The sequence below is a fragment of the Oncorhynchus tshawytscha genome, linkage group LG28 (genome assembly GCF_018296145.1).
Source record: "Oncorhynchus tshawytscha isolate Ot180627B linkage group LG28, Otsh_v2.0, whole genome shotgun sequence".
NCBI classification, from domain to species: Eukaryota; Metazoa; Chordata; class Actinopteri; order Salmoniformes; family Salmonidae; genus Oncorhynchus; species Oncorhynchus tshawytscha.
The window spans coordinates 2884041-2896103 of NC_056456.1; the positions used below are offsets into that span (position 1 = coordinate 2884041).

General features: G+C 45.0%; 1 protein-coding gene across 5 annotated transcripts in view; it reads left to right on the forward strand.

Annotated features, from left to right (window-relative positions):
- The window catches only part of LOC112226512 (sodium/potassium-transporting ATPase subunit beta-1-interacting protein 3-like), a 171698-nt gene that overhangs the window by 51262 nt on the left and 108373 nt on the right, over positions 1 to 12063 (forward strand). For all 5 annotated transcript variants that reach the window (XR_006080181.1, XM_024390865.2, XM_024390867.2 and 2 more), the window contains one exon: positions 9314 to 9511. Coding sequence is in view for 4 of the 5 variants with exons in the window: in XM_024390865.2 (XP_024246633.2) it covers positions 9314 to 9511 (198 nt within the window). In the remaining variant the exon portion in view is untranslated. The remainder of the gene's footprint in view (positions 1 to 9313; positions 9512 to 12063) is intronic.

A 12063-nucleotide genomic window follows, 5' to 3' on the forward strand; every position in this document is an offset into this window, starting at 1 on the left:
CTCCCATGACTTGTATCATCCACCATTTAAAATAGTGTGTTTCTCTGTCTGTTGTTGTGTTCATGTGTTCTCTCCTTGGTGCTCGAGAGAGATTGAATAAAACATGTAGTCATCTTAGAGAGGTGGGAACTAGGTGATGGAAAATGTATTCCAAGACCTTCAGTGTCAGGGTTCAGAGAGTAGAGAGCTCAGCCCCAGTAGGATGCCCCGCTGACCCCTGCCTCAAGCACACACACCCTGTACTAAATACCCATCCCCCACACACCCCGTACTGAATACCATCCCCCACACCCCTGTACTAAATACCCATCCCACACCCACCGTACTAAATATCCATCCTCCACACCCCTGTACTGAATACCCATCCCCCACACCCTCAGTACTAAATACCCATCCCCCACACCCCTGTACTAAATACCCATCCCACACACACCCCGTACTAAATACCCATCCCACACACCCTCACCTAAATACCCATCCCACACACCCCTCACCTAAATACCCATCCCACACACCCCTCATCTAAATACCCATCCCACAACCCCGTACTAAATACCCATCCCCCACATCCCACACACCCCCCCGTACTAAATCCCACACACCCTAAATCCCATCCCACACCCCCGTACTAAATACCCATCCCACACACCCTCACCTAAATACCCATCCCACACACCCCTCACCTAAATACCCATCCCACACACCCCTCACCTAAATACCCATCCCACACACCCTCACCTAAATACTCATCCCACACACCCCTCACCTAAATACCCATCCCACACACCCCTCACCTAAATACCCATCCCACACACCCCTCACCTAAATACCCATCCCCCATACCCCCTTCTAAATACCCATCCCACACCCCTCACCTAAATGCCCATCCCCCACACCCCCGTACTAAATACCCATCCCACAACCCCTTACCTAAATACCCATCCCACACACCCCCAGTACTAAATACCCATCACACACACCCCCGTACTAAATACCCATCCCACACACCCCCGTACTAAATACCCATCCCACACACCCCTGTACTAAATACCCATCCCACACACCCCTCACCTAAATATCCCACATCCCCCACATACCCCCCCATACTAAATACCCATCCCACACACCCCGTACTAAATACCCATCCCACACACCCCGTACTAAATACCCATCCCACACACCCTCACCTAAATACCCATCCCACACACCCCTCACCTAAATACCCATCCCCCACAACCCCGTACTAAATACCCATCCCACACACCCCTCACCTAAATACCCATCCCCACACACCCCGTACTAAATACCCATCCCACAACCCTTTACCTAAATACCCATCCCACACACCCCCAGTACTAAATACCCATCCACACACACCCATCCCCCATACCCATCCCACACCCCTCACCTAAATACCCATCCCACACACCCCGTACTAAATACCCATCCCACACACCCCCGTACTAAATACCCATCCCACATACCCATCCCCTGTACTAAATACCCATCCCACACACCCCCTGTACTAAATACCCATCCCACACATACCCCTCCGTACTAAATACCCACCCATCCCACACACCCCGTACTAAATACCCATCCCACACACCCCTCACCTAAATACCCATCCCACACACCCCTCACCTAAATACCCATCCCACCTAAATACCCACACCCCTCACCTAAATACCCATCCCACACACCCTCACCTAAATACCCATCCCACACCCCTCACCTAAACCCCTCCCCCTAAATACCCATCCCACAATACCCCCCTCACACCCCTAAATACCCATCCCACACACCCCCCTCACCTAAATACCCATCCCACACACCCCTCACCTAAATACCCCTCCCACACACCCCTCACCTAAATACCCATCCCACACACCCCTCACCTAAATACCCATCCCACACACCCCTCACCTAAATACCCATCCCACACACCCCTCACCTAAATACCCATCCCACACACCCCTCACCTAAATACCCATCCCACAACCCCTCACCTAAATACCCATCCCACACACCCCCCTCACCTAAATACCCATCCCACACACCCCTCACCTAAATCCCCATCCCACACAACCTAAATACCCCCATCCCCACCCACGTACTAAATACCCATCCACACACACCCATCCCCTCAACTAAATACCCATCCCACACACCCCTCACCTAAATACCCATCCCACATACCCCGTACTAAATACCCATCCCACACACCCTGTACTAAATATCCATCCCACACACCCCTCACCTAAATACCCATCACACATACCCCGTACCTAAATACCCATCCCACACACCCCTCACCTAAATACCCATCCCACACACCCCTCACCTAAATACCCATCCCACACACCCCTCACCTAAATCCCCATCCCACACACCCCGTACTAAATACCCATCCCACACACCCCTCACCTAAATACCCATCCCACACACCCCGTACTAAATACCCATCCCACACACCCCTCACCTAAATACCCATCCCACATACCCCGTACTAAATACCCATCCCACACACCCAGTACTAAATACCCATCCCCACACCCCCGTACTAAATACCCTTCCCACACACCCCTCACCTAAATACCCATCCCACACACCCCGTACTAAATACCCATCCCACACACCCCTCACCTAAATACCCATCCCACACACCCTCACCTAAATACCCATCCCACACACCCCTCACCTAAATACCCATCCCACATACCCCGTACTAAAAATACCCATCCCCCACACCCCGTACTAAATACCCATCCCACACACCGTACTAAATACTCATCCCCACACCCCGTACTAAATACCCATCCCACACACCCCGTACTAAATATCCATCCCACACACCCCTCACCTACTTACCCATCCCACACACACAGATACACATACACACACACACCTACTTACCCATCCCCCACACACAGATACACATACAGACACACACACACACACACACACCTACTTACCCATCCCCCACACACAGATACACATACAGCCACACACACACACCTACTTACCCATCCCACACACACAGATACACATACAGACACACACACACCTACTTACCCATCCCCTACACACAGATACACATACAGACACACACACACCTACTTACCCATCCCACACACACAGATACACATACAGTCACACACACCTCATCCGCCCACCGACAACTCTATAGCCCCTGACGGACTGCCAGACACACACCCTGACAGGTCTCCTGAGTCTCTGTTTCCGTGCCGACAGAAAGTGTTACATTTGATTATGATGATTATTTCCCTTCTCTGCTCCCAATTTATTTGAGCAGTTTGATACTGCATATGTCCTAGTTCTCATGACAGTGAGTTATCATAAGTTCCATAGGTTGGACTGACCCTAGTCAGCTATACTGCATATGTCCTAGTTCTCATGACAGTGGCTTAACCCTGGGGTCCTCCCTGTCTGATGTGGAGTCACACTTAGGCTATGTGGGCTTAAATGAGCCCCTCATCCAATAAGAGGACTAACACACAAATGGACAGTCTGTGCCTGTGTGCCTGTGTGTGTAAGTGTGTCTTTGTCTGGTGTACACACATATTTATCCAGTTAGAATCTTGTATTCTGCCAAAGCAGCACTGCTAAGGAGAGATCATGACATTGTGATAAAACATGACAGGAGATGTGAGTGTTTTTCCTTTGTATACTTCTGTCAACTTCACTATATAGAGTTTTCACACAGGCCCAAACTATGACTGCACTTAGCACACTCCAGTCTGGTTTCTCCAGATCTCATCTACTCCCCGGGGGTTCCTTTTAGCAGGTTAAGTCTGGATTTAGGTTTATTGGGATCCCCATTAGCAGCAGCTATTCGTCTCGTCTCGTCCGTCAAACATTTTCTCTCCACTATCTTCACATTCTCCACCTCCTTTTTTCTTTGTCACTTCTTTCCTGTCACACCCTGGCCTGACCCATCCTCCTCCATTTCGTTCTGCTCCACTCCTCTGCTTTGTCTTTGGTCTATTCCCTCCCTGTACTTCTGATCTGTTTCTCTCCATCACACTCAGATGGACTCCGTCAGTGATGGGGATCGACATTGATCTCTCAGTGAAGATGAATACTCATGCCTAACATAGTTGGATTGGCGATTGGTTGTGTGTGTGTGTGTGTGTGTGTGTGTGTGTGTGTGTGTGTGTGTGTGTGTGTGTGTGTGTGTGTGTGTGCTCGTAGCGGGCCCCAGCTCTGCCTGGTCTCAGCTGTTCTAATGAGGTGTGTAGAGGCCAGCAGCTGGGGGCTGGGCTGTAACACAACAGAAGGAAATAGCCTGGTCTCCCAAAATGCATATGGTAGCCAGGAGACGAGACAGCTAATGGACAACACACATACTGATCCTGATTCAGGCCTCAACCAAACCCTCTATGCACCTCCCTGCAGCGATGTGTGAGAGTGAGACCAAACCACCACGAGTAAAACTGGGAAGAGACACAGGGGGTATGCTAATTTGGTATAGAGCAGACCTAACTCACTCTATTAAATGAATCAAAACAGGAACATTTTACATTTGGCTAGAAATTCAAAAGGAAATGAGTTCAACAGAGACAAATGTCCTCCTGTGTGCTACCTATATCCCCCCACTAGAATCCCCACACGTTCATGAAGACAGCTTCTCCATCCTTTAGGGGGAAATCGATAATTTCCAGGCCCAGGGACGTGTACTAGTCTGTGGCGACCTAAATGCCAGAACTGGACAAGAACCTGACTCTCAGCACACAGCAGGACAAACACCTACCTGGAGGTGACAGCATTCCCTCCCCCAAATACTCCCCTAGACACAACTACGACAATATAACCAACAGAAACGGGTCACAACTCCTGCGGCTCTGTCGCACGCTGGGTATGTACAAAGTCAATGGTAGGCTTTGAGTGGACTCCTACAGTAGGTAGACCTATAGTTCATCTCTTGGTTGTATTACCGTCGATGACTTTATCACCGACCTCAACCCACAGTCTCTCAGAGCCTTCAGTCAGCCCACTGACACCTCTCTCAGAGCCTTCACAGTCAGCCCACTTGACACCTCTCTCAGAGCCTTCACAGTCAGCCCACTGACACCTCTCTCAGAGCCTTCACAGTCAGCCCTCTGACACCTCTCTCAGAGCCTTCACAGTCAGCCCACTGACACCTCTCTCAGAGCCTTCACAGTCAGCCCACTGACACCTCTCTCAGATCACAGCAAAACCAAAGTCTACTTTAAAAGATCAATAAGCAGCCATGAGGAGGCATCGAAGCTGAACAAACTGCATACTATTAAGACATGCTATAGACACATGGAGGGTAGTGGAGAAAATGACCAAAAGTGAAGGTGTAAACTTAGGTGAAAGATATTATTCACTGCTATCAGCTAACAAATACAATTTAAATTCCAGCAGAAAACCTAAGACAACAATTTTAAATGGTTTGATGAAGAATGTAAAAACCGAAGAAAGAAATTGTTGAACCTATTGTGGTGGTTCATTTCTTTACTATCAAATGAGGAGAGACAAACTTATCACACAAGTCAGAGTTCTACTGAAACGCGTAAGGCGTGCGTACTGGCGGTAGAGAAGTCAGGTGCAGGAGAGCAAAGACTGTTCCAACGGCGCAGTTTAATGATAAAAATAACCGTGAACAAAACACAATAATCACAATGGGACAAAACCCCAGACATAACATGTACAAAAACACAATACCGGACAAGGACATGTGGGGAACAGAGGGTTAAATACACAACATGTAATTGATGGGATTGAAACCAGGTGTGTGGGAAGACCAGACAAAACAAATGGAAAATGAAAGGTGGATCGGCGATGGCTAGAAGACCGGTGACGTCAACCGCCAAACGTTGCCCGAACAAGGAGAGGGACCGACTTCGGCGGAAGTCGTGACAAAACTAAATCTTTATTAACTTATAAGGGAGCAGGTCAATACAACACACAAATATAAAGTGAATCAATTGAGTGCTCTACGATAATGATGGCTGGTCGACGAATCACCCCCAGATGATTCGTTGAGAGCCCCGATACAAAAGTTCAAAGGTATTTTATAGCCAAGATACACCACTTTCAATCTACATGACGAACAACAGATGTATGGAATGGGTAACAAGGTTAAGATTTGTATGAAAGATATGTATAATTCACAGCAGAGAGTGCACATGACAGTTGAAAATAGCCAATAAACACACAGATTTCTTTCCTCAGAGCCATTGGGTGAGACAGGAATGCAGCTTGAGCCAGACCCTTCTCAACATATATATGAATTAATTGGCGGGGGCACTAGATCAGTCTGTAGCACCCTATTGGACTCAGAAATCAAATGTCTACAGTTTACAGACGATCTGGTGCTTCTGTCCCCAAACAAGGAGGGCCTACAACAGCGCCTAGATCTTCTGCACAGATTCTGTCAGACTTGGACCCTGACAGTGAATCTTAGTAAGACCAAAAAAGGTGCAGCAGCCAAGACAAAACATATACAAATTCTACTGTTGACCTAGAACACACAAAGAATTACAGCTACAGTGCCTTGCGAAAGTATTCGGCCCCCTTGAACTTTGCGACCTTTTGCCACATTTCAGGCTTCAAACATAAAGATATAAAACTGTATTTTTTTGTGAAGAATCAACAACAGGTGGGACACAATCATGAAGTGGAACGACATTTATTGGATATTTCAAACTTTTTTAACAAATCAAAAACTGAAAAATTGGGCGTGCAAAATTATTCAGCCCCTTTACTTTCAGTGCAGCAAACTCTCTCCAGAAGTTCAGTGAGGATCTCTGAATGATCCAATGTTGACCTAAATGACTAATGATGATAAATACAATCCACCTGTGTGTAATCAAGTCTCCGTATAAATACACCTGCACTGTGATAGTCTCAGAGGTCCGTTAAAAGCGCAGAGAGCATCATGAAGAACAAGGAACACACCAGGCAGGTCCGAGATACTGTTATGAAGAAGTTTAAAGCCGGATTTGGATACAAAAAGATTTCCCAAGCTTTAAACATCCCAAGGAGCACTGTGCAAGCGATAATATTGAAATGGAAGGAGTATCAGACCACTGCAAATCTACCAAGACCTGGCCGTCCCTCTAAACTTTCAGCTCATACAAGGAGAAGACTGATCAGAGATGCAGCCAAGAGGCCCATGATCACTCTGGATGAACTGCAGAGATCTACAGCTGAGGTGGGAGACTGTCCATAGGACAACAATCAGTCGTATATTGCACAAATCTGGCCTTTTTGGAAGAGTGGCAAGAAGAAAGCCATTTCTTAAAGATATCCATAAAAAGTGTTGTTTAAAGTTTGCCACAAGCCACCTGGAAGACACACCAAACATGTGGAAGAAGGTGCTCTGGTCAGATGAAACCAAAATTGAACTTTTTGGCAACAAGGCAAAACATTATGTTTGGTGTAAAAGCAACTCAGCGCATCACCCTGAACACACCATCCCCACTGTCAAACATGGTGGTGGCAGCATCATGGTTTGGGCCTGCTTTTCTTCAGCAGGGACAGGGAAGATGGTTAAAATTGATGGGAAGATGGATGGAGCCAAATACAGGACCATTCTGGAAGAAAACCTGATGGAGTCTGCAAAAGACCTGAGACTGGGACTGAGATTTGTCTTCCAACAAGACAATGATCCAAAACATAAAGCAAAATCTACAATGGAATGGTTCAAAAATAAACATATCCAGGTGTTAGAATGGCCAAGGTCAAAGTCCAGACCTGAATCCAATCGAGAATCTGTGGAAAGAACTGAAAACTGCTGTTCACAAATGCTCTCCATCCAACCTCACTGAGCTCGAGCTGTTTTGCAAGGAGGAATGGGAAAAAATTTCAGTCTCTCGATGAGCAAAACTGATAGAGATATACCCCAAGCGACTTACAGCTGTAATCGCAGCAAAAGGTGGCGCTACAAAGTATTAACTTAAGGGGGCTGAATAATTTTGCACGCCCAATTTTTCAGTTTTTGATTTGTTAAAAAAGTTTGAAATATCCAATAAATGTCGTTCCACTTCATGATTGTGTCCCACTTGTTGTTGATTCTTCACAAAAAAATACAGTTTTATATCTTTATGTTTGAAGCCTGAAATGTGGCAAAAGGTCGCAAAGTTCAAGGGGGCCGAATACTTTCGCAAGGCACTGTACCTCGGCCTAAACAGCAACACCACAGTTAACCTCCACAAAGCTGTGAACGATCTAACACGCAAAGAATTACAGCTAGCTCGGCCTAAACAGCAACACCACAGGTAACAAAGCTGTGAACGATCTAACACACAAAGCAAGAAGGTTCTTCTATGCCATCTAATGAACATAAAACTCAACATCCAAATTAGGATCTGTCTCCAGGACAGAAACACATTTAGACCCAACCAAAAAGATAACTTTTTGACACACTGGAAAAAAATCAACCAAAAAATGGAGCAAATTTGAATGCTATCTGGCCCTAAACAGAGAGTGCACGATGGTAGAATACCTGACCTGTGACTGACCCCAAATTAAGAAAATCCTTGACGATGTGAGCATAGCCTTGCTATTGAGAGAGGCCACTATAGGCAGACCTGGCTCTCGAGAGAAGACAGTCTGTGAAACCACTGCCCACAAAATGAGGTGGAAACTGAGCTACACTTCTTAACCTCCTGCCAAATGTATGAACATATTAGAGACGCATATTTCCCGCAGATCACACTGACCCACAAATATTTCCACTTTTAGTCGAAATACCGCAGTGTGCAATCACAGCAGCAATATATGTGACCCGTTGTCATGAGAAAAGGGAAAACAGTGGAGCACAAACTGTAAAAACCCATATTTCTGTTTATTTTCTCTTTTATACTTCAACTACTTGCACATGGTTACAACACTGTACATAGACAATCATGTAACATTTGAAATGTCTATATTCTTTTAAAACTTTTGTGAGTGTAATGTTTACTAACGGTTCCCTTGTTTATTTCCCTTTTGTTTGTCTATTTAATTTGCTTTTGCAGTGTAAATATGTATTTCCCATTGCCTCTAAAGAGAGAGAGAGACTTCAAATGAACTATTCCTGACAGCAACCCATTGTCCTGTGTTAATAAAGCATGTGTTGTTGCTGCGGGGCCGCTGTGGGGTTAGATTGCTGTATTGGGGTATTGATTGATGTCTGTGAGTGCTTCTGTGTGTATATATACTGTATATGTGTTTGTGCAGGTCCTTGTTTGTGCCTATCTATCCACAAATGTCTGTGTGTGTATGTTTGTCTGCGTATCCTTTCTTACACGTTAATATGTGTTTTTATTCGTTGTTCCAGGAAAGTGACCTGCTGACGTTTGACATCTCGGCTCACCACTCGTGGTGGAGGGAGCACGGTCCAGGGTGTGTGAGGAGAGAGATGACCCAGCCAGGGGTGGCCATCGTGGACAGCCAGTCTTACATCTCTGTCATGGGCTGTCTCATAGAGTACCAGTACATAGAGGTCCTACACAGTGCAACACAGATCCTCATCGCTGTGAGTAGTGGTTTTATATCTTTATACACAGTGCAACACAGATCCTCATCGCTGTGAGTAGTGGTTTTATATCTTTATACACAGTGCAACACAGATCCTCATCGCTGTGAGTAGTGGTTTTATATCTTTATACACAGTGCAACACAGATCCTCATCGCTGTGAGTAGTGGTTTTATATCTTTATGCACAGTGCAACACAGATCCTCATCGCTGTGAGTAGTGGTTTTATATCTTTATACACAGTGCAACACAGATCCTCATCGCTGTGAGTAGTGGTTTTATATCTTTATACACAGTGCAACACAGATCCTCATCGCTGTGAGTAGTGGTTTTATATCTTTATACACAGTGCAACACAGATCCTCATCGCTGTGAGTAGTGGTTTTATATCTTTATACACAGTGCAACACAGATCCTCATCGCTGTGAGTAGTGGTTTTATATCTTTATACACAGTGCAACACAGATCCTCATCGCTGTGAGTAGTGGTTTTATATCTTTATACACAGTGCAACACAGATCCTCATCGCTGTGAGTAGTGGTTTTATATCTTTATGCACAGTGCAACACAGATCCTCATCGCTGTGAGTAGTGGTTTTATGTCTTTATACACAGTGCAACACAGATCCTCATCGCTGTGAGTAGTGGTTTTATATCTTTATACACAGTGCAACACAGATCCTCATCGCTGTGAGTAGTGGTTTTATATCTTTATACACAGTGCAACACAGATCCTCATCGCTGTGAGTAGTGGTTTTATATCTTTATACACAGTGCAACACAGATCCTCATCGCTGTGAGTAGTGGTTTTATATCTTTATGCACAGTGCAACACAGATCCTCATCGCTGTGAGTAGTGGTTTTATATCTTTATACACAGTGCAACACAGATCCTCATCGCTGTGAGTAGTGGTTTTCTATCTTTATACACAGTGCAACACAGATCCTCATCGCTGTGAGTAGTGGTTTTCTATCTTTATACACAGTGCAACACAGATCCTCATCGCTGTGAGTAGTGGTTTTATATACACTTCTTTATACACAGTGCAACACAGATCCTCATCGCTGTGAGTCGTGGTTTTATATCTTTATACACAGTGCAACACAGATCCTCATCGCTGTGAGTAGTGGTTTTATATCTTTATACACAGTGCAACACAGATCCTCATCGCTGTGAGTAGTGGTTTTATATCTTTATACACAGTGCAACACAGATCCTCATCGCTGTGAGTAGTGGTTTTATATCTTTATACACAGTGCAACACAGATCCTCATCGCTGTGAGTAGTGGTTTTATATCTTTATACACAGTGCAACACAGATCCTCATCGCTGTGAGTAGTGGTTTTATATCTTTATACACAGTGCAACACAGATCCTCATCGCTGTGAGTAGTGGTTTTATATCTTTATACACAGTGCAACACAGATCCTCATCGCTGTGAGTAGTGGTTTTATATCTTTATACACAGTGCAACACAGATCCTCATCGCTGTGAGTAGTGGTTTTATATCTTTATACACAGTGCAACAGTGGTTTTATATCTTTATACACAGTGCAACACAGATCCTCATCGCTGTTAGTAGTGGTTTTATATCTTTATGCACAGTGCAACACAGATCCTCATCGCTGTGAGTAGTGGTTTTATGTCTTTATACACAGTGCAACACAGATCCTCATCGCTGTGAGTAGTGGTTTTATATCTTTATACACAGTGCAACACAGATCCTCATCGCTGTGAGTAGTGGTTTTATATCTTTATACACAGTGCAACACAGATCCTCATCGCTGTGAGTCGTGGTTTTCTATCTTTATACACAGTGCAACACAGATCCTCATCGCTGTGAGTAGTGGTTTTATATCTTTATGCACAGTGCAACACAGATCCTCATCGCTGTGAGTAGTGGTTTTATATCTTTATACACAGTGCAACACAGATCCTCATCGCTGTGAGTAGTGGTTTTATATCTTTATGCACAGTGCAACACAGATCCTCATCGCTGTGAGTCGTGGTTTTCTATCTTTATACACAGTGCAACACAGATCCTCATCGCTGTGAGTAGTGGTTTTATATCTTTATACACAGTGCAACACAGATACTCATCGCTGTGAGTAGTGGTTTTATATCTTTATACACAGTGCAACATAGATCCTCATCGCTGTGAGTAGTGGTTTTATATCTTTATACACAGTGCAACACAGATCCTCATCGCTGTGAGTAGTGGTTTTATATCTTTATGCACAGTGCAACACAGATCCTCATCGCTGTGAGTAGTGGTTTTATGTCTTTATACACAGTGCAACACAGATCCTCATCGCTGTGAGTAGTGGTTTTCTATCTTTATACACAGTGCAACACAGATCCTCATCGCTGTGAGTAGTGGTTTTCTATCTTTATACACAGTGCAACACAGATCCTCATCGCTGTGAGTAGTGATTTTATATCTTTATACACAGTGCAACACAGATCCTCATCGCTGTGAGTAGTGATTTTATATCTTTATACACAGTGCAACACAGATCCTCATCGCTGTGAGTAGTGGTTTTATATCTTTA